Source organism: Colius striatus, chromosome 4 (genome assembly GCF_028858725.1).
Source record: "Colius striatus isolate bColStr4 chromosome 4, bColStr4.1.hap1, whole genome shotgun sequence".
Taxonomy (NCBI): Eukaryota; Metazoa; Chordata; class Aves; order Coliiformes; family Coliidae; genus Colius; species Colius striatus.
In genome coordinates this window covers 49,037,429-49,063,786 of record NC_084762.1, presented here as the reverse complement: position 1 = coordinate 49,063,786, position 26,358 = coordinate 49,037,429, and the positions used below count along the sequence as shown (strand labels likewise).

The 26,358-nt window shown below is 39.6% G+C and overlaps 1 protein-coding gene across 11 annotated transcripts in view; it reads left to right on the top strand.

The window, feature by feature from the left end:
* Nucleotides 1-19,383, top strand: part of ZNF521 (zinc finger protein 521) — a 239,429-nt gene extending 220,046 nt beyond the window's left edge. For all 11 annotated transcript variants that reach the window (XM_061995574.1, XM_061995573.1, XM_061995582.1 and 8 more), the window contains one exon: nucleotides 18,544-19,383. In XM_061995574.1, the coding sequence (XP_061851558.1) occupies nucleotides 18,544-18,573 (30 nt within the window). In that variant the 3' untranslated portion in view covers nucleotides 18,574-19,383. The remainder of the gene's footprint in view (nucleotides 1-18,543) is intronic.
* The last annotated feature ends 6,975 nt before the right edge of the window (nucleotides 19,384-26,358 follow it).

The following is a 26,358-nucleotide window of genomic DNA, read 5'->3' as shown; positions in this document are numbered from 1 at the left end:
AAGAAATAAGCACTCTGTTTGCATTTGAATAATTTCCCTGCTACATCAGTTCATTTCTTAATTGTCCATCCATTAATTTCTTGCTAATGTAGTTGATATCAATGACTGATTCTCTGTGCTAAACGGGAAGCACTACTTCTTCTTTCTAGGACGTATTCCTTTCTACAACGGCCCTGCTGTTGGCTACCAGTAGCTGCCATTATATTATCTTTCATCTGGCCCAGAGCTGACAACAGATGGTCATCTCCGGGACTGCCATCAGTGTGACTTTATGAAGCATCCAGCTATGGTGTACTGAGGAGCTTCATGGCCAGTTCTGCAAATCTACCTCCCTTCCCCCACCCCGCAGCTGGCCCCCCTCACTCCATCCCCATGATTAAGCTCCTCATTCCTGGCTTCACTCTCCACTGGTCCTGCCGTTTCCCAACGAGTGATGGCACCACATTATCACTGAAAGTTTGCCACTTGAGGTCTGCCCCCTCTTCCCTCCACAGCATTGGCAGAAGGTTGTTGTGGCTCCTTTGTAAATCCAGCATCCTCACCTCTCCATGGTTTCAGCACACCAAAGCATAGGTAGAGGGACTCTGCAGCAGCAAACCTGCCACCTCTTAAGATCTATAGTCTAAACTCTACCTTCTTCCATCAGAGAGCTTCGTTCAGTAGCTGTGCATCTCCTCAAGCTCCAGGAATCGGGAGACAGGGAAGATTATTTTTTGTTATTTTAATCTTCCACGAGACATGCTGCAAAACTGAGTATATTAAGCGTGACAGAAACTAAGATATCAATTAGAAACCCAAAGTGGAGAAAAGTATAAAATTCACGAGCATCCTGATTCCACTGACACAATAGATCATTTTGGAAAAGCTGTTTCAACTGAGTGGCTGCTGTGCATTTTGGAAAAAGATATAATGTTTCCTCTTGACAGAGTTTTCTAAAGCAAGGTACCTCCAGAGCTGAACCTGTATTTTAAGAGAAATTCACACTTGTATCCTTTATTGTGATATTTGCAGCAAGTCTACAGCTAGTAACAGTCTCTGCCCTCAAGCTATAAAGGAGTATGGCTCCATTGTTGGAGAGAGAGCAGCCTTCTGTGTGAAAGGCTGAGATGTGGTAGGCAAGATGAATAGCACTTAAAAGCAGTGCTTGCGGTGCTGTCATTTAGAACAGGAACACTGAGGATTTAAAAGAAAGTGAAAGGCATGGTAAATGAATCCTTTAAAATTGGTCAAATTTTCAGCTGCCTAAAATAACAATTTTTCTCCATTGATAGGTTCATCGAGTAGGAGGAAAGTTGGGAGGGGAAGAATTCCCACAGGGAGGAGGTGCAGATAGTTTGTGAAAACAAGGTGTGGTCAGTGATTCATAAAGAGACATATCCAGGAAACTCCAGTAAACAGCAATCTTGGCTCAAACGTGGTGACTTTCCTTCTTTTTCATTTTTTTTCCCCTCTTTTTCTTTTTTTTTCCCTTTTTCCCTTTTTTCTCTTTAAAAAAAAAAAAAAGAAAGAAAGAAAAAAAAAAAAAGGATGTCATACATTGCACCATTCCAAACATTAGTCACAAAGACTCAAATGCAGATGACTACACAACTGGAGCTATTCATTACAAAACCCCAGCCAGGATGAACAGCTTTTAGACTCTGCTTTTCTACCTGTTATTGGGGTCAAGTTCACCATGCTTTGATCAAATTGAGGCTGAAATACAATATTGGGTTGAAAAAGTGTGGATTTTTACAGGCTTCCGTGATCTTTTTCTTTTTTTTAAGTTGAGCTTCTTTTGTGTTCAAAGCTAAAATTGGGTGTCCTGGATCCACCCTGTTAACAAGGGAAAAAAGAAAGAAATGATTCGGTTCTCATGAACCGATACTGCTGAGTTACAGACATTTGTACATGCAGCTTTAGTTGTTTATCCATATTGTTATAGCCTCATTTTGTGGCAGAATCGTACTTTAGATGTGTACTATGTAATATAAAGAACCTGTGATGCTGTTAAATATTAGTGGTGCATTTTGCTTTGCTTTGCGTTTGTAAAGGTGAAAGGTGATTGCGAAGGAAAATGGAACAGTATATTTGCTGTGAGACAGGCACTAAGAACTCACTCCCATGCTCAGTTATAATTCATGACTGTACTGGTGGGAAGCCCTTATCCCTCTGTGGAGTTAATGCATCTCTACTGTAGCCTGCTGAGAGCACCCTGTGTCCCCTCCCACCATCTGTGCATTCACTTGCTTGCTCTCTCTCTCTCCCTCTTTACTGTGAGATCTCTTGGTGTTAAAACTGTCAGACTACTACTGCCTGGTAAAGGTGGCTTTATGATGTGTATTAATGTTGAATTGTCATTTAAAAGCTGAGAAGGTAGGAAAGGGATATGTTACCATTTGTTTTAAGCTCTTGTTAGAAAATGCTGACAAGCAAATAGAAAGGTAGATTTGTTACTTCAAACAGCTTTGAGGGGTGTATAGAAATTGCCACAATATAGGGTAAGAGCTATTGGAGGCATCTTTGTTCTCAGTCTGGGTGTATTTTGCTGTTTCTTGTTAGAGTGGATCTCTCTTTCTCCATGTCAAAATCTGAACCAATGGCACTGTAAATTGAATAATATTCATTGCCCATCAGCTGGTTTAACTGACAACTATTTTATTTTCTACAAGTTGATCTCTTTTAGCTGAAAAGCTCTCTTATAGTCTGCAAGCTAATTGCTTCTATGCTACCTGAGACTTGAAATTCACGTAAGTGCTCTAAGCTAACACAATCTTACTTAAACAATAGCGTATAAAGGTGGGTTTTTTAGTACTATTATTGTTATTTCTGTAAGGCACTGTCAGAAGACCAGTGAGACTGACTAGATTTGAAAGAACTGAACTCAGTTCACAGAGGTTTCAGATGATGCTTTAGCAACCTGACACCTTACCACAATATTAGACTGAGAATATGGTTAAAGACCGTGTGCTTGACTGTCACAGCAATATTAATTTGCAGTATCTCACTGAATGTAATCTCATGTAGTCTGTTGTTTGTATTCCTTTAAAACTTATAAATCAAATCCAGACCTGGAATACCAGTGTACGAACTTAACAGATGTGCTGCCATAAGGGACCTGCTAGGTTATAAACTGCAAAAATTATCTTTTTCTATTTCAGATTCCTAGCTTATTCCAGGGAGATTTAAAAAACACAGAAGTAAGGTGGAAGGTTACACATTAGGACAGAAGCACCCACCCAGCTCTTGACGTTGAGTGTAATTGTCAGGAAATCCACCTCTAATCATTTTCTTATTCAGTCATAGCATCCTGCTGAAGCTCCCAAGCAAAAGTAGGGCAAGAATGACTTCAGTAGCTCTGTGTCCAGGTTTTCTTGGGTGAAAGATCACTTTGAGATGACACAGCTGAGTAGTCAGGCTGAAATCCTAGTTGGTATTTTATTAATTTTGCACCAAGATAAATCCTGAAATTCTGACAAACTCCATGACAGGTGAAATTCCTTCTTGCAGAATCTGCTCAGCAAGAGGCTGCTCATTTCGTTCTGTTCGGAGGCAGGCAACAGGAGGGCAGCTTTATAATCAGCCCTCAAAGGAGCCCCGGCCGCCCCAGAGCCTTGGACTGATTGAATAACTCCTGGGCCTCTTCCCCTAGGCCTCCATCAGCAGGGGTCCTGTGGAAAGCAATCTCCCGCAGACTGGCACTGAAGTGAGCTTTAAACTACTATTTTCTGCTCTCCAGAGGAGCCTGGAGTACTAAAAGATAGATGGACTGCAGATATTTTATGAGAAACTGTCAGAAGAAGAGCAGAGTAAATGTTTTTTTTCCTCCTTCTTCGAGTCACACGCTGCATCACTGTAGAATTTTTCCCAGAATCTTTTACACTGAAAGTTTTAAATTAATTGGTTGCTAACCTTAATTTCCAACCTCCTCTCTTCTTTTTCTTTTTTTTCCTTTCCCTCCCTTTCTTCTTTCCTTTTTTTTTTTCCTTTTTTTTTTTTTTTGCCTTAAATATTCACTTGGAGGCCCTTTGCTTAACCACAGTTGCAGAAAATCAGTACCATTTGCACTGAAATATTTATAATGACAGAATGAAAAATTGGATTCATTTTCTGGCCTGTAGCCGAACAGTCTGCAACTTTGCGCAGCATTGTTTAGCATCTCTCATTCCTTCCTTTCATTGGGGTCGTTCTCAGACACACACGCACACGCTGCCCGTGTTTCAGAGGAATGCTTAGCAAAACACAGGGCCATTTTTAATCTCAGCCTTGAGAAATAACCTTGCCGGCAATTGTTGGGGGGAAGCAAAGCGGGTGGGAGGGGGTCCCCAGGAAGTATGTAGAATCCCTTTTACAGGAGAGATTACAGAGGATGACATGCAGTAATCTGTCCTCTACAGCAAAGCAGCATACAGCTGGAATGCAGTGAGTTGCTTCAGTGAGTTGCTGGGGAGGCAGGATGGACTTAACACTGGGCTGGGTAGCAGGCTCTCTCCAATAATCTCTGTTCTGCCACCAAGTCCCTCAGTGGCCTTGTGAAACTCATTTGACCACAGAGGAAAGAGGTTGTCAAAAGCTCCTTTTTGTGTGTGAACAGAGATTGGGCCTGTAAAAACAAAAAGGCCCGTGCTTCTTTGCACCTCCAGAAAACAGAAGATGCTGGAACTGTACATATTTACTTCCCTCACGGCACTGGTGTGAAGGTGAAGTGGTTGGTGTTTGCAAAGTGCTTTGAAAATGAAAGTGCAGATCCTCAGCTCCAATTTGCATGCCCTGCCAGTATAAAAGGTACCTTAGTCAGACAGCCAAAGATTCCCTCAGTACGCAGCAATTCCTGTTTATTTTGCTAGCTGGTTCTCTATCACTCCCTTTTGGTCCTCACAGATGTGTCTCAGACCCTGATGAATTCCAGGGATTTTTAACTGATATAAGAATCCCGTGTGGGCTATTACAAGCTGGCATAAGTTTGGGTAGCCTTGTCAATGCTTTAACGAGCACCAAGGACTATGGTGGCCCAATATTTAAATGTTCAGGCCACGTGGATTTACAAAAATATACAGTGGTCGTATAGGAGGTAGTCTGAAAATATACACAGTTTAGCAGGGAATTATCAGTCTCTGCAGATGTCAGACTGTTATGCAGAAATTAATAGATAAATATATCTATGAGAAGCGGTGATTTCAAAAACCTGTACAAATGATTCTCTGGTGAGCTCTGTAGAGTGTTGAGAATTGCATTAGTTTCTGATAAAGCCCTATGGCCAAAATCTTAATCCATAATGACTAAAAAGAAGCACCTTGAGACCATACTGGGTCCCCTAAGGAAGTGGGTTGGTTATGGGGGTTGTATTCTGCAAGGTTTTGAGAAACTCTTGAAAATGTAGGTGCCGGAAATTGCAAGGTCCAAATTTTGGAGCATGTCAAGGTCCAAAAATGTCACCTTACTGACCTGACTCGTTTCAAATTTGCAACGTAGCTCTGTTGCTGTTAGCAGGTATCTGTATATAGTACTAAGTTGTGATTTCTATTCTGCATCACTCACCCGAACACAATTTTTTTATTTATTTGATTTCTTCTGTTAGAGCTTCAAAATATTGGCTCCCTCTTAAGTGGTCTTGGGAGCACAGCCTGAGCAAGTGTGCCTGTAAGCAGTAGGGAGGGACTGACATCTGCTATAGGCATCAGGACAGCTCAGTTAACACTGCACAGCATTCTGTCATTTGTGAGCAATGCATACTTTTTATCATTCTAAAGTTTCTTACCAACTTGCAGATTTGCTTTTTTACCATATTCCCCAAGACAGTCTGACAGGTCAGCCTGAAGTGATGAGCGTTCTGACACAAACTGCATTATGTTTTAGAAATTTTGCCTGCAGTTGTTTTACTGTAGTATTGCTTTGATTTGGAAAGGAACTTTCTACAAAGTGTTGTGTTTTAAGATATAACAAAAAAAAAATCCAATATTGTGTTGCACATATTACAGAGATTTGCTGCTTAGCTCTTACTATTGCTTTCTGATTTTCTTTTTTTTCTTGTAGATGGAGAATGGTATATATAATTTTTGTTATGTTAAACAATTATGTAGAAGCAAAAATAATAGAGATTGGACAGAACATGAGCTTCTAATTGCATTATTAAGTATCTTTTTAAACTGATGTTTTGAAAGCAAATTGCCCTGAAACTTTAATGATATTTTAAGGGAAGACATAGCCTCAGAGTAGGCTCTTTCAAATCTAGAAGTATTTCTTTGGCTATCTGACCAGAACACAAATATACAGGTGTGTAAAATGCCTTAAGATGCTCAAAACATTTGTGGAGACAATAGACTGTAGACCATAGTGAAGTGACAGTACAGATCTAATCAGGTGGTGCATAACTGTTACTAAACTTCAGGGACTGTAAGAGTAGCCCCCAAATAAATGTTTTATCTCATTGTTGAAGGCAGTACCTTTCTGGGGAAGCTGCTTTCTCTGCAGGCCTGAATTGTTGTGTTGGTTTTGTTTTTCTGTTTGGAGTGCCAGTCTGTTTACTAAAGTTATTAGTTTATAAATTTTGCCAAGGTAAAGTAACTGTGAGAGCTTTAAATTAGAATAAGTGCCACTTCTGTGTGGCAGGTTCCTTTGAGGGCTGATTAGAAAGCAGGCCTCCTGTTGCCTGCCCCTTTATGCATGGTACTATTGCTGTGGGTACTTGTTTATAGCTTACCTTTGAATTTCTATAAGTGTGCACTGTGGTATGATGAATTGCCCTCTGATAGTGAAGATTCTGCTTTTTTTTTTTTTCTGGGATCAAGCTAATACTTCACTTTAAAGAGTTATTTTAATTAGGTGGGTTTTATTGTAATGAATTAAAATTAACTTGGAGTAGCAAATTATATAAGACTGCAAGGGTTATAGATTAGCCTCACCATAGCTACAGCACATCTTTTTGTAAAGAAATTGAAGTTCTGTATTTCAGATACCTTGGCACTACATAGACAGTAAATGAGTGCAAGTGTTGTCTCCACTTGTTTTCCTGCTAAGTGTGACTCTTTTCACTTGATCAGAAGATCGCCACACTAAAAAACAGTCCTAATGGGCAACAAGAGGTGAAAGTGGCAGCTGTGGGAGGCTCGATTCCCTGTCAGGAGATAGCCTAGGAGACAGGAGTAGTATCACGGCATCACAAGCCAAAACCAGAGGTGAGAGGGGCATTTCTTCAACTGTCAGTGCAGGGTCAAGGCAGGATCTAATGACACGTCTGACTTGCAACGTGTCACTGGCCAGCTATGTGACAGGAAACAGAATGACCAATCTTAAAGAATGATATTTTGTAGGAGGATACTTCTTCCCTCACGGGGAGGAAGGAAAAAGGCATAAAAGGATGCTTCTTTAAGTAATACTTCTTGTTTGGGAGAGGTGTTATTAAAACATAGGAATTGCACTTCACTGTCCTCTCCCTTTTATGCATTCTGAAAACAGAAGAGATAGTAAAATTTCTCCCATTTAACTGTGGTCACATTTCACACTTCTTTTACACAAATGCAAAAGACAACAAAACAGAAGACAATAGAGAATCCAGACTTCTGCATTTTACAACCAACAACCACAATGATAAACATAAAATTTTATTTTCCTGGTACCACATGTCAGTAAATGCTCCAGATTTCTTGATTTACAGTATGTGTCCTTACAAAATTTAGAGAAGTAGTGACTTTGTTATAAAAAGCAAAATAGCATTCTAGTCTTTCTAAAAGTCATGTTTGCAACATGGAGTATCTTGGACTGAAAAGGAGGGAACTCAGGTGAGATTGCTTCAGGAATATGTCAATGTAGGGGTCCTAGTTGTCTAACTATTTGCTCACTATAAAAGGTTAAAAATTGTCCTTATTTTCTTTCCAACAAGTAGATTTGGAATTCACACACCCATGAAGCCTGCCACGTAAGCACAGTCCCAGTTCCCACTATTCTTTCTTTAAAGAGTTGTAGGAATAAGGACTATAAGATGTCCAAGGCAGACTGGCACAGTAATCAGTTGTGAGAGAAGACAGAGAGTGAAAGCCGTGGGGACCTCTGCTTATCAGCTCAGAAATATTTGGCCTTTACCATCAAATCTGCTCTATCTGGCTTTCCTTGCAAATTGTCTTGAAGGAAAGAGATGCACCAATGTGCAGCAGTATTTAGGTTATTTAGAAGAGGAGATGAGCTAGCAGAACTCCGTAGTTTTTCCTTCTCTTTCCCACACATTTTAAAGTTGGCATACTGTGGATGAGGGGAGATTTTTTCATTTGTGTTCCTGAATTCAGGATCCAAAATATGCAGCAGTCCACTTATATATATTCTTCTAGCTGGGTAGGGCCACCAAGATGATCAGGGGACTGGAACATCTCTCCTATGAGGAAAGGTTGCGGGACCTGGGGCTGTTTAGCCTGGCAGAGACTGAGGGGGAGCCTCATTAGTACTTACAAGTATTTGAAAGGTGTATGTCAAGAGGATTGGGCAACACATTTTTCTGTAGTGTCCAGTGATAGGACAAGGAGTAATGGGAAAAAGCTGAAACACAAAAAAATCCACTTAAACGTAAAACTACTTTACTGTAAGTGTGAGCAAGCCCTGGCACAGGCTGCCCAGAGAGGGTGTGGAGTCTCCTTCTCCGGAGAGTTTCAAGAGCCACCTGGACACATTCTTGTGTGATCTGATCTAGGTGGACCTGATTCAGCAAGGGAGTTGGACTAGGTGATCTCTAGAGGTCCCTTCCAACCCCTACCGTTCTGTGATTCTGCGATATGTACGCTTACTGTATGGATAATTACCAAATATGATTTCCATGTACAAAAGCCAGATTTGGTGATTTTAAAGCTGAACTGGTTCAGGATTTGCTTCTACCTGAGCAAAAAATTGTGTTAGTTGCTTTGAGTTAATCTCAGGCTGATCCATAACCTCCAGTGTGCCGTGTTGTTGTACAAGGTCCCACGCACTGGCTGGCAATGTGCAGGGAATCCAGATTCCAGTCTGTCTCTTTGTCACCTGGCAAGCACAATACCCAGTGTTAGGTCACGAGGTAGGGAGGTGAGCTCAGCAATCGATACAAGTGCAGGATGTGTTTGTCCATATAATAAGAGTGCAGACAAGTTTTTTTTCTTTCAGGCTGTACCAAGAAACTTGCAATTTCACTTGTAATTTTGTTGAAAGGAATTCTTGTACATGCACCTGTGGAAAACTGGAAAGGATCATTGTTTTAAAGGTTGCCCTTTGCATATAAATCACAGCTCTGTGTGCTTCCCCATTTTAATTGGGTGACCTTTTGAGTCCTATGGACAGGAGCTTAAATTCCGGACCAGCCGCTTGGTTTAAGATTTGAAATCAATTCATGATCTAGGAGTTACACTGCTTTAAATCAGAAAGCCCAGGACAAAGATTTGAGAAGAAGTTCCGCTTGGAAGGTTCTTTCTCAAAACTCACAGAAAGCTTCATTGCAGGGCAAAAAGGTGTGTGCAAAATCCAGACTCATTTGTCACTTTAGTCCCTGAAAAGACCTATCGGGATTCAGTGAGTATTAGAGAAACACGAGGAGCAAGAAACGTGTAGTATTTCGAACAGGACATTTCTGTGCAATTATCAATTTCTGCTTCCATTATTTGTCACTAATTACTGTGCTGAGCTGTTAAATATTTAGTAGTGGTTTGTTTAATTGGGTTTGACCTATAAAGGAATCTGCACATAGCATGGCTCCAATTCCAGGAGCCAGTTCCTCACTCCCAGCTAGGCAAATTTGTATTCACGTAAGATGAACACATATTGTCAGATAAGGGGGTTTGTTTTTGTGGTATGTGTTTTTTAGCTCTCTCTCTCCTCCGCAGACTTAGTTGTCTTAAAGGTATCTAAAATTAGAGCACGAAGCTGGAGTGCTGCTTGTGGATCTAAAATGGGTGGGAGGTCAAAAACTTAAACTTGTTTACAGATGTTGTAGTTTATAAAGCAGCCGCGTGATAAATTAAACATAACAAAGAAAAAAAATTAAAGTAGAGCAACAACTAGCCCCCGTGAATACACATGTCTGTAAAACGTTGACTTAATCCCTGAATATCTTATTAGGCAGTATTGTCTATCAAAGCTTGCTGTCCCCTGTTACTCTGTTGTACAATAGCTGCAGATAAATCTGAATTTGTTCAGCTTTGGGTTCTGCTTGCTCTTTGCCTGGCTGTGTCTGACCAGGTGAAGAGACTTCTTCTGGCTGTGGCCTCTGCAGAGACTGTGCAAAAACCAATCAGTACATGAGCAATATTCACTTTGTTTTAAACCCTGCAGGCCTGACTCTATTCTTACTTGTCCCTGTCTTGAAATTCCCTTGATTTCAGAGGAGTTTCTCTTAATTTATGCCAGGGTAATCATAACCATATTCTAAAGTAATAAGGCTTTTGATATATTTCTCAGATGTGCCTCCTTTTGCCTTTTCTGTTAAAGCTTTTATTCCCACTTAATGAACAATTTTCTTATTGGAGAAGGATGCTTGTGTATTAATTTTAAACGTTTACAGTATCACAAAAGCCTTGTTTTTCTATGAACAAGACTTAGGCCTGGATCCTGAGTAGCAGTACGGCCCTTTTGCAGCATAAAAGAACTGGAAGGTTTCTCATTTTCAACAAATTGCTGTGACCATGTCCTAGTCATTGCCCTCTCTCCCCATCATGACCATCTTATCGTTTATGCGGATAATACGTGCACTTTGCCTGTGCAGCCAAGCACACCTTGGCTGAAATGAGAGAGGTTTTAATAAGTACCATTGTGTTTCAATAAACACCAGAGTAAGGGAGGCTTATGGAAGGCTGTTGCCTGGCACTATAGGTTAAAACAGCCTTGGAGCTACTCTGATTTATGTCAGAGGCTTAACTAGGAGCCCCCTGCCAATGCTTGTAATGAGGACAGTGCAAGGATTGTGAACAGACACCTGCGTTTGTATCTGTTCTCTTCTAGTGACAATGATGAAGGTCTTATTTGCTGTTCCTAGGAATATATGTCATTCTTTTCCCTATAACAAATCCATGATATATGTACTCACATATAATAATGAATCCAAAAGGAATCATTGACATTTTACTAGTGACTTACTGGAAGTCTTTGAAGAAAAATAGGTATCAGGGGTTTTGTTTTGGTTTTGGTTTGGTTTTACTTTTCTGTTTGCATCCCTGAGAACATGCCATCCAATCAGAGATTTTTTTTTTATGGGTTAGGTTTTCTCTAGCCCAGCTGGAAATGCTGAAGTAGAAGAATCAGAACACTGGGAGTTTTACATAAATACTATAAAGAGTATGATCTGATTAGCACTCATGCTATTTCAGAGACATTAATGTAATATCAAATCACATCGCTTAGGTAAAGTAATTTATACAAAAAACTGCCATTTACTGGAGACTTTCCTAAGTTGTCATTGTCAACCATGGTCAGTCATGACCTAAGGTGACCATTTAATTGGCCATCAAGTCTGAGAACAGGCCTGATTCTCAGAGGCTGGTAAACATCAACTCACCACACGTAAGTGGTATGTATGGAAACACGGATTCTCTTGGAATTTGGTCCCTTCTTTGTTGTTGAAATAGCTCTGTTTCAGTTCAGATCAAGTCTTTATTTCCTTGGGAATCTCAAATTTCAAAAACTGCATTTTGTGAAGCCTATGCTTGTGATCAAACTTGGCTTGGATGGAAACTCCTTGCCTACTTCAATGCATTTAAAAATACATTCATACTCATGCTGCTCTGCCAGATGCACTGCAGTTCTGGAGACGCTGGTGGCAGGATTAATCTTGCCTGGAATTTTTTCTGTTCTGTCCAGAACTCCATTTGGCTTCCTACTTTTCACCTATGAAAAACTACTAGACATTATCTCCTTTCCAGCTTCCTCTTTGACTTAGAATAAGTGTGACCACTAAAATCTGGATATATGATCATTTTTGTGTCAGAAATATTGTAGTTCCTGGGATAAGACACATTTGTTAGTTCCAAGATTTCATACACAACAATTTAAGTTAATGTCATGTAGTTTGTGTTTTACAAAAGGAAGGGAGAAGCCTGGCAGGGAAGATAATCTACAGTCACATCATCTGTTGATAAGATTCAACTGAAGTTGCTCTTTTTGTATTTCCCTGTGTGAAAAATACAGAAATATCTACAATCTGAGTGTTCATAGGTGCTCTGTCAGTACATAGAACAGACCTAGATAGTCTCTAACCTTCAGTTGTAGAGGTGGATTGTGGAAACAGTTACTCTTACTGTGGGAACACAAAGCCCAACTGTACATTTTTACCTGTACAGCAGCTGAGCCTGAGAAGCCCATGTAACAGAATCTTCTTAATTGCTTGCAGCAGTATCAGAGTCAGGGCATTAATGTTTTGGGGCATTGAAAGTTTACTGCCTTCAGATGCTTTGAAATGGCCCAGATACTCTACTGAAACCAGCTCCTGACTTTGCAGATTTGGTTTCCTATGTGATTTGGGGCTGGCTGAGCCTCTTCCTCTCCTGGGATGAATGTCAGGAAAAAAAATCCTAACCCTGAGGTCTGCGAAGCTGTAAAAGAGTCTCCCAAGAGGAGAACTGGAAGCTCTAATTAAAATTGGACTGGGCAAAACACTAGAAATTACACTATAGGCAATCATCCAACACTAGCAAGATGGGTGGAGAAAACGCCCCGATGGGTCTTTTCTGTCTTTAAATTGTATGAATTCTTGTTCTTCCCTTTTATTATGCTATTTCACCCTTTTCTTTAATGGTGACATGGTGTCATCTAGAAAGCATTATCAGATGCTATTGTTAGATGAGTAAGATGACGTTAAACGTCAAAAGAAAACACAACAGTTTCTCTGCAAGTTCACAGTGATTGTATGGAGACAAGAAAAAGAGGATCTTGACTATAAGTAAGAGACATCAGTGCAATGTTCCTGATCTCTAAGGCAAAGGCAAATACCTGTAATAGAAGTGTTTATAATTTTGACGTTACATTTCATATTCTCTGCTTATAAAGAATAACCACATTCTACCAAATCTAACACAGGTGTGGAAAAGTCATTTATTCTTAACTGTGTACATCACTCACATTGCTGGAGACATCTTCTATACAAATGTTTCAAATATCCCCAAAGACCTAGATTAAATAATACCTTTTTACATCTTAATTTATAGTATGCATTTAATCTTAGTATCTCACAAATCTAAATATCTCATCAATTTAGTCTTGGGTATAATCACATTACAGTTTACCAGGAAAGAACCCTGCCACATTATAATGTGGCTTTGACAAGAAACTGAAGCAGCACAAGTTTGAAGAAAGGGTATAAAAATCAACCCTCTCTGAGATTTTTCTTAAGGTTATAGCTACGTATGAATAAGTTTCATTTATTTCTTTTTGGTGTCACCACTCTACGCCCCTCTTCCCTCCTCCCCCTGCCTTTCCACATGAAATGGTATTTCAGCAGAGTACAGTGCAGAGCTTTCTGCGTAAAAGATCTTATATCGTGACAATCAGATAAGTAACAAAGCATCAGACCAAAGTTCTGGAAACCACGTTGGTGCTGTGAAACTACATATTTGATTCGTCATTACCACCGCACTTAAGGTTTTGCTAGGCTTGCCTTTTCCATGAAGCCTACCTTTCTTCCCCTTTGGTTCTGGAAAATCTAGCATCCTCTCATTAGCAGGAGACAGTTTGAAAAGTATGGTACAGAGTGAGAAGTTGAAATAAAAAGAAGGAAAGAGAAGCAGAAAATCTTGATTAGAAAGTATAATTTAATAGAACGTGTATTGAACCAAATGTATTGATTAATGTGGAAGATATAGTACTTATATTGATTCAAACTAGAGATTTAGTACTAAAAGCTGTAAGCCAAAAAGCTGTTGCAGATTGCTACAAAAGTCAGTTTAATGCTGTCCTTGAGAATGCCTTCACAAAGAAATTCTTCTAATGTTTGAGGAGTAGGTAGAATGCGGTATATGTCAGTTTGATCCCGGAGGGTTTTATTTTGTACTCTAATAGCTGTTACGAGCCTACATTATATCCAAGGAGTAATTTTCCTTAGGGGTGCCCAGCTCGCTTTGTGTCAATATTCTAGCATTTTAAGTCACGTACAGTATATGCTTCTGGGAACAGTGCAGGAGCCAGCCAGACTCATAATGGTCTGCATTCATTAATAAAGGCAGAAGCTTCTGTCCCTCCATTGCCCACTACAGGGATGCCTCCCTGGTCTTCAGGGACCCGTACAGACACATTTAAAGAAAGCTTTATTTTGAGTGGGCAGGAGATGAAATGCAGGACTTGCAGGCATTTCCTAAGTCAGCTATATGCCCGAGCACAGGGGTGACCTTAATGGGTCAGAGAAGAATGCAGGTCAAAAGACTTATTATCCAGCCTGTTGGAAACCAATTGCTTTTGTTAAAAAAAAAAAAAATAAATTGTGGTGCTTAAAGGTTGATAGTAATGTGGAGTTCTGTTTTACAACTTGGAACTAGATTGCACTGCGGTGGGGGGCTTTGTTTTTAATGCAAAAAAAATACAAGGTGGCCTGTAACGTACACAGATAGAGGATTCCAGATAAGTGATAACATGTAGGGTACTATAATTACTTAATCAGTGATGATTGATTACTCATGTTTGTGTTCTTGAACTAAGGAAAAAAATAACATGCTGCTGTGGTACTGTTACCATCTGTTGAAATAATGCACCTACATTTCATCTTTATATTTCTTCTCATGTACTCTCTTTGCACTGTTTGTCAGGTACAACCAGGTCTTGTTTTGTCTAGTCATGAAAAAACAATTTAAATTGAATGCAACCAGAGTTCACATTAAAGATTCCAACAGGCCGGTAAATCTGTGGCTCTCTGTGGATATTTTTTTTCCTCTGTTAATTTTGTTGCTGTGGACGGAAACTTTTAGCTAGCTAATACTTCTCATGTTCTAACTGAAATACAAAGACATACAGCAAATAACAAAAAGTATTATTACCTCTTTTGTCTCAAGCATTTCTACAAACGGATCTTTTTACATTTCTTTTGCCAAGAAGATTCTTTCACCTAGCATTATTGTGAAATCTTTGCATGTTTTTAACTCTCTAATAGTAACAACAGGGATAGCTCAAAGCGCTTTCATCCAGAAAAGTGGTGACATACAATTCTGTAGCAGTTCACAGAACAGTTGGGGTTCTGGATTCTGCTAACAAAAATAATTATTTCTAGGAACAGGGCAAATGCATTTTAAAGGTTTGTTTTCTTTGTGAAATATATTGAATTCAGGTTTTCCCAGGTAATATACTTACTTTCCAGATAATACTGAGGCAGACAAATTTGGGATGTAAGAGTTTTCCCGGCTCGGTTTGTGTCTGATGTGGTAACAAATGCAGTGACACACACACCTCCTGCTTCACTCTTCCTCCATTTTGTGCATGTAAAGCTTGCATTTGGGTTTGAAAACTAGTTTCTCCTCATGAAATCGCAGCTCTTGGAAATGTTAACATAGCTACTGCTGAAGGCCAGCAGAGATTACATTAAGAAAAAATATATTTTTCTTTTCCATGTCTAAGTAGAAAACTGAAATTTTTGCTTCACAGAAAGGCTACCTCATAGTTAAGTAGATGTGTTTATGAGCAGTCAGACTGGGGGGAGGCAAAGATGGGGAGCATATGATATCTCCTGTACTTAGTTAAATGACTTCTCTTTGGCAAGGGGATGTACTAATTGCTCCAAACTCCGGTGAACTAGTTTGGAGTTTCCAGAGGAGGCATGTTCAAGCTTGTCTCGCGTGTCTTTAGTGAAGGGCAGCACACTCTCCGAGCTACTCAGGGAATCTCAGCTGTAATACTGTGCTCTCCCCGAGTGCACTGTGCTCCCGTGGCTCTGCCCTGACAGCGGGAGCTTCAAATCCTGCCTTCCCTGCCTGCCCAAACTCCCGCTGCTGGGGAGGCGGAGGGCTAGCTGCACACCAGGCAAAAACACTATCACAGTCGAGATCTGCTGCGTGGATAATGGAGGAGAATTTTTGCCCTAAATTTTTAAACACAACACCCCTCATAAAAACAACAACTGTTCATAACTGGGATTAATGTTTGCAATTTTCAGTCACTTAGACATGGGGTCTCCAATAGATGGCTTTTGGTGGAGCGGAGTATGGCTCTCTGTGGGATTACAGAATTTTCCTCCTTCTCTTATCTCTCTCCTCCCATCCTTCGCCTGCTTGTCTTGTCAACATTATGCTTCTGAAGTGCTTCCACTTTGTATTTTTTGCCACTTAGCCAAATAGGTGTTTCTCCCTAGTCCTTCACATTTGAGGGGCCTTAATTACATTGGAAACCACATTTTGTTTTGACTTTACAGTAAGAATAGTTGCTTTTTTTAAGGCCTAAACTGCTCAAAGCATTTCCTCATGTCTGTATCCCACCCTGTCTCATTTTTCTCTGCAAAACTTGTTTTTTTCTATTATCTCTAAAGAATCTCATTTTACACCAGGGCACAGGAGTCAGGGACACTGAGAGCAAGGGCAACCTAGCCCTTATGCCGTGTCTTATTTTCTTTCCTTCATATTTGGGCCTTTTTATTTTTTAATCAAAAATGTCATTGCAGCCAGCTACAGCTACACTTCTAAAACACCTTTTGACTGCTTCATATGCAACTGTTCATCCATCCTCAAACCAATTATGCATTTTTTGCTTGGTGAAAAGAAATAAAAAATGGGCATGACTGACATACTTGCTCTCGGTAGATTAGAAACAAAGGACATCCCCTTCCCCCAAAAATATCTCTGCAATGTAACAACTGGTATATGACTTTGCCTGCTCAGCAGCAGAGAAAAAAAATCAAAATTCAGGCTACCACCCCATATTTAACTTGTCCTGTTGTTTCTAGGTACTGCAGGGTCTCCAATAAGCCTGTGGTGGTGTGCTGTAAGTGCTGCAATAAATGGACACAACAGGATGACAAAAGGGCTGACTGTCAGGCTTAACTCTTAATTTCCTTGCTTTTGTGGTTTAAAGTCAGAGTCTATTACCTGTGACCAGCCAACATTTTTGTCTGCAGCTATTGTTACTGCTTTACAGCATTTTGAAATTATTTTATGGGAAGGATAAGAAGCTAGATGAAATCAAGTGGTTGACTGTATTTTTTTAACACTCTCTGGCCTTGGACAGTCTGGTATTCCTGCCATCAGCATTAAATCATTTCACATTCACATCTGGAAATTGCATCTTTGAGTGTCGCTGGGTCATTTTCCTTTAATCTTGAGAATGGCACTACATTAAAAATTCCTCAGGCTTACTGTAAGATCTTTTACTTGCCAAATGTCCCATGAACTATTGTTTGTGTGCGTGCACAGTTTAAGGAGAGAGGAGGAGGAAAGGAGGGAGAACCATCAGGCTGATATGCAGTCACGCTGTATTTCACATTTGTTTCACCAAGACTGTTCTCCTGTGCCTTTTCATGGGTAGCTCTAGAGGGTATGGTTCAGTACATGTTCACTTCGTTGAAAATGATGAGTGTCTTCTGGGAACAGGTTCATCCTGAAGTGCGTTAGTCCAAAGGGGTTTTAAAACAGATTAACTGAAAGCGGAGTGAGGGGATTGGGCATGCTGGGAGAAAATTACAGGACGTGACAGCTCTGCCCTCTGGGTCACTGGCCCAAATCTGGCCCAGATTACTAAGGGAAAGATTCGCCACTAATCAGTGGCTGCCCTGTTGTCCAAGAAGCAGCATTCACAGACCTTTCCCAGTTACCTTTGGATCCAGTGCACATTGTAGAAGTCTCAACACATTTTTTATTGGATTCTTGCTCTTGGCTTAATGCTTGTGAAGGATCCAAGCCAGTGCAGGCTTTGAAACATCATGTCTCATTCCTAGAAGTGGTCAACTCCATCAGGGCAGCAGTAAGAAAGAGGGTGAAACTTGTGTTTGCTGATGGATTTGGTGATTACTTGTACAGGAAAGGAGAACTTCAGACTCCAAAGTCCACGCTCTGTCACCTCACATAAGGCACTGCATTCACTTGAGGAAAAATACTTGTGGGTTTTGGTGACCAAAGGAAAGGCTGTGGCAGCCCCTCCTGTTCTCTTATTAGTCTTTGAGCAATATGCTAGGCACAGAATGACTCTTACCAGAATATACGGTGTGTACAGTTTAGGGGGAAATAGGTTTTAATGCAATAAAACATTTTAAGAGGTGCCACAGTCTAGGAAGCACGGTCCAATTAGCATATTTTTGGTTTGTAGGGAGCAAAGTCTTTCATGACAAATAAATGCACTTCTCATTTGCATAATGCATAAACCATGAGCCGTATGTAACCAGACAGCAGAACCTCTGACCTGGTGTGCAGTTCCACTGGGGCAGGTCAGCTCAAACCTACCTGGAGAGATTTCTTGTGTCCCATGGAAAGAACACCAGTGTGAAACAGCTGGAAGAACTCCTCTCTTTGATAAAGCCGCTTTTCTGGCTGCTTTAAAACAAGGAGGGGTCGAACATACTCTCTTTGCAGTCTGTCGTTTTGGGAGAATTATTTGTACGTCTTTCTTTTGCATGGAAATACCTCTCATGTAACTAAACTGTTTCTTTTATTTTTGTTACAGAATCATACGATGACCCAGCACAGCAGTTAGTCCAAGGCCCGTCTCTTCCAGAGAATTCTTTGTGGCACAAAAAGGGAACACGTTTTACTCTTTGCACGAAACTTTCATTGTTAATGTATATTATTCAGAAACATTGTATTGTACCATAAAACTTGTATTATCGAAACTGTTGGATGTTCATGTGTTTGAACTTTTGAGCACCGGATAGACTTCCTGTATATAAAGTGTTGCACATGTATTATGTTGTCTGATACTAAAATGGTCTTATAAAGACAAGTGGACTTGGGCCCTATTCAAGAAAGATACAAATAATAATAATACTGTGTGAGGGGAAAAAAAATAGCTTGAGAAAAAGTGTCATTTTCAAGGAGGAGGGAGAAGGTAATAGCTATGTTCCATTACAGCTCTGTTTGGCCTTCCTTTCATTTAAACTTCAGTCTAGAAATCTCTCTTTTGGTATACGAACGGACAAATCTAAGACTATTTTTTATTGCTGAAGATTCTTGCAAAAAAATATGAAGAAACTCTTTCTCACAGAGCAGGAACCCACAGTTGAATAAGGCCCGTATATATATTTGTAAGCCTTGCGATATGACAGATAGCATTACCATATATGCAATAGTTGTTATGTAGATTGTCAAGGAAATCTTTTTTTTCTGGATACCATTTGAAGCTTTGAGTGTTCAAGACTTTCCTTAATGATTTCACACGGCCAAATTCTTGACTCAGTTGAACTAACCTGTATGTTATTGTTATTAATGTTTACTCTGCGGTCTGAACCTGGAGATTACTGGAATTGTTTTCCAAAAGGAAATAAATTCAGTTTACCATTATGTGTGAGCATGCTTGTGTCTTGTCCTTTTCCTTGGAAAGTAGCATTATTACTACTGCTCTTTAGTACTCTTAGGACCACCATGATCTATAATCTACACACTGCTCAGCAGGAGTAGGTCACTTTTCTCAAAGCTAGACGTTTAAATACATGTAATTGTAGAAACAGATCTGCTGGCCCACTGCAAAGCAATGTGTGCTTGAGGGCAATAGTCACTGTTTTCTGGGGTTTGTTTGTTTGTTTGTTTTATTTGGCAGTTTCAACAGTTTCAAACCTGTAGGATTGACACGTTGGTTGCCAGAGGAGTATTTCAGAGCTATCTGATTTACTGAGTTGGGTCTGGTACTGACAATCAGGAGCCACTGCAACTCTGCCAATAGCACCATCAACCTCACATCCTTCACCTTATCTTCTGACATGGGTTGCAGAATTGAAGGTGGTGCACACCACAGGATGATGCTCATTTGCACCAAAGCTCAGGTTTGAGTTGGTTCCTGTCTTCCTGCAGAACAAAGTAGGGGATAAAAACTCTCAAGTATCCCCCACTACTTCAGCACACCTGTGAAAAAGGACCACTCTCCAGCTATTTCAGTGTTGCTTGAATTGCTGGGTTCATCCCACAGAAGCAAGGGCTGCTGAAGTATTGCAGTTAAAGATCTGTACATCACAACAGTCTAAATGACTGGAACTGCTTACCTAGTGCTGTCAGGGTAGATATAAAGTGTGATTTCCAGTTTGCTGAATGTCAGATTTTGACTCTCCACAGATGGAGAATGGAGACAAAAGAAGCAAAGTTTGAAAGCCTCTGGTTACCAGATATTCCAAGAAAAAAAATATGTCATGTTTAAAACTCTAGCTTTGAAAATATTGTGCATATTTTGCCAAATGCAAAAAAGAAATTCCTGGGTTTTTTATGAATACCTCATTTGTGCTGACAAAAGGATAAATACAGGCACAAGTACACAAGGATTGTAAAATGCCAGTTCTATTTATAAGTCAGAAACTATTCCCATTCTTATTCTCATTAATATGTTATTCATCTCAGCCAAATTGAATGTGATGATATGTTCTTTATTTTTGACAGATACCTTAAAAGATGTAGGATATTTCATCCTTCATGTGTGAAACTGTGACATATTGGTTAAGACTGAAAATAACATATTTCTAGTACAGTTCAAGTATATAAGAAATATTACACCCTACTGTTTTTGTAAATGCCAGAGTGCCACTGAGTTGAGACAGATGGTAGCTGGGAAAGATGCAATCTTATAATCAAAAGCTAAAATATGTCAAAAATATGTTAGCAAGCAAAACATAGCACTTTATGAGTGTCTCATGTCATGACAGCTTGCAAAACATGCAAAGATGTTGAATTTCTAGATATGTAAATAAAGGAACAGTAAACAGAGCAACAGCAAATGTGATGAAGACTTTATGCATCAATTGTCCCTTCAGGTTGGTGTGGAGGAATCAAGGGGTCTTATGGCCTCAGGCAGCCCCAGGTGGCTTCTGAGAGCTGGCTGCTGGTATCAAGTGCTGGAATCCTCTTACCTTTTCTAAAGTAACAGGTTTCTTAGTGATACCTAAATAGCTGTTTAAATAGATTATGGAAGACATCCGAACTTCCCAATGAGAACAGAGTATTGCCTGGGGAATTACCACAGCATTTAGAAAAGTCAACAGGAGAGGCAGATCATCTTGCCTGATGGCAGAAGAGGCACAGTTGTCTGTGTGCCTATGTGCATTTCAGTTATGCCATGGTTTTCTCTGTCTTGGATCAGCAAAAGCTAAGAAAAGCCCATCCTCACACCCTTAACCTAATGTGAAAGGATTAATGTCTTCAAAGGTTGTATGGATAGATTGATGGACAAAGTATCCTTTTACCTCTGAGACTGGCTTTATTCCCAAGATTTCAAGAGGACATGAGTTTTACTGTAATTGATAGAAGGACTAAAGAAATTAGTCCTTCTGCTTGTTTTACAAAGCTGTGTTTAGGAAATGTCACAGACCCAAAGCAGGCAAAAATACAGCATTTATACTGCAGAAAAAAGTGAATTACTCAAGTAGTATCTGAGCACTGGATTTATGAGGAAATCAGTGATTCTTTATCTGAACAAAAGATGATCCAGGAACACATGTGTATTAGGTCTTTATGACATTCAGATACCCAGAATAGGAGTCTTTACCATCAAATGCATTTGCACACCCAGTTGCCTAAGTTAGACTTTCAATCCATTCTTGGTGACTCAGAGGGAGGTTATTGGAATTTATTAGATTCAGTCCAAGTCCAGTGCTCGCACTGCTTTCCCTGATTTAGGCAGCCTCCAAAAAGAATAGTTCAAAGGCTCTGCCTAGGAGACATTAATAGTTAACACTTCTTGATAGCACATGGAAAGTCCTCTCCATGTCTCAGTGACTGGGCTTTTATTAGTAATTCTGACATGACCACCCACTTTCTTTTGTTACCACTGTCCTCAACAACAGAAAAAGAGAGACGTCCCTTCCTTACCAACATATGGCACCTTCTATTTATAACAAGATTAACAATTCATTCACACCTTGATTAAATCCCACTTTATTGAGATGTCACAACAGATTCTCACAGCCTGCAAAGGGAAAGACTTACAAATGTTAATATTGTGACAACCAGGACACATAAAAGTAAATGAATTATAATTGGTGACAATTAAAACTAGCTCAGTGTGAAAACAGAATATTGTACTGCTGTTGCAGCCCTGTTGAGGATGAGGGAAAGTGAAGGACTCTGTCAGAATAAGACCATCCATGAATTCACAGACGTTACCTTGACTCCCATCTAACATGTTCAGTCATACACTGATGCTCAATTAGTGTTCACATACCCTTTGTATCTTAGTGGGCAATGTGCCGTTCTCTTTAAAATATTTGCTTCACTGCTCCATAGCAGTGCAAAAATAAACAAGTTTAGGCCTATTTTACCAACTCACACATCTATTTTCCCTCCCCATATTGCTTCCCATCATTCTATGCTGATGATTTCCTTATTATTGTTGTCATCGCTGTTGTTATTAGAAGTAGTGAACTGTGAATGCTATGGCAGTGCAGTCCTCCAGGAGCTGGGCAGTCCCCGGCCACCAACTCTTGTGTGCAGATCTCCTTCTCTGTGTGGCACACAAAAGCCTGACAAGGTCTCACTCATGTTTCAAAGCTCTCTCTCTTTTCAGAGCTATTTGTTATTGTCTCCACCATCACAAGTTTAAAAAAGGAAAGTTAATTAAATATGGAACAAGACTGAGCAACATCTTTTAAACCATCATGTCATTAGAATTGGATCCCTCTGAGAGATGCTTAAAAGGGTTTTGAGAACAATGACTGTTCAATCAGATATTTATGGGCATAGTTATGTAAACACACTCTTTATTGTCTATGTATATTTAATATAATTATCAGTTTTGTACTCGGACTCTCAGGAGACCCAACAAATCACAGTGTTGCTTTGAAAATGTCAGCAGAAAAGACAATTATGTTGCCAGCAAATATTCATAAATTATATTAAAAACTCCTGTGAAAATGTACCCTGTGTTGCAGAACTGCTTTTGCACTAGCAGAATCATCACCGCCTTTCTTTGATTTAAATTCTCCTTGTTAGTAACAATGAACAAACCTTTAGTACTAAAGAGCCTTCTGTTCCTGGGACAATGTAAGTTGTAGACAAATTCACAGGGCTTATGCTGGGATATTTTCAGGGATTTTTCAAATAAGATTTTTTGAAATCGAAGGTAAAAAACTGCACAAGGATATCACTTACTTTACTCTCCTTATTTTCTGAGGTGATTTCTGACAACTTGCCACATTTTGCTCATTATGTAATAGGAAAAAAAAGAGCGAAGAGCTGGGACAGCGTTCAGTAAATTGAATATGCCACACAACGCTAAACCAATGCATGTGCTGGAGTTTGATAAACATCTAATAAGTGCCTGCAAATCATCTCTACTGCAAGATATACAATCAGCATATCAACATCTTAATTAGCAGCTAATGACATTTGAATGGGAAGGTTAACATTGAGCACACAAATGCAGTTTTAGGAAAGGATAAAGTAGAAATACAGTGAGGTATTTCAATCTTCTGTATTTTTAAGTATAAATCAATTGGCTTTTGCAGTAAGCAAACATCTATACAAGTAATATCCCAAGCCTAAATTGTATTTTGGAATAAAATCTCCAAGCAAAAATGTCTTTTCTGGTGCATCTGCTCATAAATATCAATGGAGACATCCCACATGTTGAAAAAAAAAGAAAAAGACAGGATTCTGCTCTTGTGAAGGAGTGCTTTGCACTCATGACTGTTTCTGCTGTAGATGTCCTGTTTGCTTGGGCTGTGGTCTTCCTGGATGTCCAAAGCAGAACAGACAAAGAATTTACTATAGAAGTAGTGCTGTTGACTTTGCCAGTAGCATAGGCTCCTGCTGAGCATCACACTGAACCATTCCTTTTGCAAGGACCACAGGGAGCAAGGTGGAGTGCTTGCTTTAGGATTTAAAATCTAAAATAGTTCCAAGATGCTCACAATTAAAAATCTTATGGCCATACAGGTTGTTATGTTGGCTGCAGCACCCAACAAGCAAGCTCTGGAAAACTAGACCTCTCTAATGATCTCTTTCTTGTTCAGTTCTTTAATTTTTATGTCCCTTCTAGATGCTTGATCTCACTTTCATCCTTGTTTATGAGATCAATGATACACTTGTTTAGAAAAGTGTCTAGACATTTAGTTACAAAATTATGCTGCTTTGCTGGTCCAGCCTTTTTGGCAAGATCAAATCATGCTGCCACACCTCATAGCAACATCTCATCTCCACAAGGTGAATTATGTCTTTCTGCTACAATAATGGGCAGAGGGTAAGTAGAAGCAAAATTGTCTTTGCATCCAATGAGACAGAGCTTGACAGCATATGGAAATCAAAAGACATACTAACGTTTTTAATTCAGGGAAATGACCACCTTTCAGAGTCATTCATTCCTTTTTTTTATTCTTTCAGAGAAGAGCAATTATATTTCATTTTTCTTGGCTGTTATCCTTTCCCTCCTCTCCTTACTCCTCGTGCTTTAATTGTTTAATGATTGATGCAGGACTATTTTGATTTTCTTAATTACCTTTGTGAAACCACATTTGATTTGGTGAGTAGGTCATCATTCCTGATGATTTTAAGTTTTATGTTGATTCATTCGTCTTTTGACATATCTTATTTCCAAACATCTTTGTTCTTTTGGCTTAATTCAATGAAATTAATTTTCCGGCATAAAAGTGAAAGATCACAGTTCTGATTAGATGATAGCTTCTGGGTGGGTTATTTGCAAATCTTTCAACCTTATTCACAGCTTTTTACTAATTAATATCTGACTTTTCTGACTTCTATTTTCCTTGTCATAGTAATATCTGCCCACAAAGCCATCTCCAGAGTCTTAACAGGCATTTTCTAGTCACTGCAGAGTCTGTCTCCTTCAGAAACTCTGACTTCTCTTACAACATATGGAGGATCAGATGGGGTTTTAGAGCTCCTCTCAACAGTGCCTTGTTACTACAATATGTGTTGCTTTGGTATTGACAGGCTGTGGTGTCAGAAGAATGACTTGCCCATTTTCAGATTTGACAGGTTATGGTTTGGGGTTTTTTTCTAATGTTGCTTGAGGGGTGTAGCCTGAATTAACTTTTGACTTGTCATCACATAAAGCAAATCAGTCTTCTACCCTATTTACACTTGACTTTTAAGTCCTAAGAGTCTCTCTTCTCTCAATGATAACATGTTTTCAGAATCTTTCAACACCACCTTAATTGCTAAAATTTGCAAACAACAGAAACATCCATGCCTAGCTGTCTGCCAGTAGTTCCCTTGGTTGGGCTTTTTCAATCTGTTGTCTTCTAGTGCTTCCCTTCTCAGATTTTCAAGGGGAACAGAGAAGATTTAAGGGTTATCCAGATATTACATTTGTTTTTTCATTCAATTCCTGGCTCACTCAGTTTTTCAAAGGTGTTGAACGTACAAACGATGTTGTTATATTACCAATATTTATTTAATATACACTGTTTCTCTGGGCTGACTCCTGTCAGGCTGAGTGGCAGGAGCCAATTTGAAAACCTCCACGCCTTTTCAGAGGGAGCAACTGCTAATTATCAACCTTTCCTGAATTTCCTTTGTTTGTTTGCTTGCCTTGAATGTAGGGATGGAGTGGAGCTTCAGAAGCCTGACAAATATCAATCAGTCCGCTCAGCATACAGCACCACAACTCTTTGCTTACTTCACTTGTTAGATGCTACTTGATGCTTCTGTAGTATTTGATGTTACTAAGCAAGAGCTTTTGTTAAAGATCAAAAATAGTTATTCTAGTCAATCTGTGACAACACATGCCTGAATTTTTCTCAGAATGAGATACCCAATCAATATCTTGATATTGAGACCTTATTTCTACTATTAGCTAATTTGGTCTGAGTTGGTCTAAATCTTTATCCAAGAAACGTGTTATTTCTATGCCCTTTGTGTGCTATGTTGTTGTTGTGTAAACCATGAGTTGATGGCATTAAATTCTTCTGCAGTCTAGGTCAACCCCTGCATGAAAAAAATCACATGATTTTGCACTGTTGCTTCCTCTGTGGTCCTAGTCTTGGTGACTGTTTCAAGGCCATGCCTACTAGCTGAACACGTCTAATGGAGGCACTTTGTTTTAAGTTAACCACAAGAGACTCCTTTGATTTTGAAGAGTGCCTGTGAGATTTGCTACAAATGTGACATGATGACACATGGAAAGAGCTCTTCTGGGGCCGACCAAAGATTCCCGATTCAGCAGCCTGGCAGCATCACTGTCCAGCACCAGATGACTGAGAAAAAGTTTAAGACTAAGGCAAAGGTGTAGTGACTTTTCTTTGGTATAGTTTCCCAGCCTCCAGTGCCTGCTGCCCCAGATCTTCCTTAGACAAAAGTGAGTCTTGCCATTTGACAGCTTTGGATA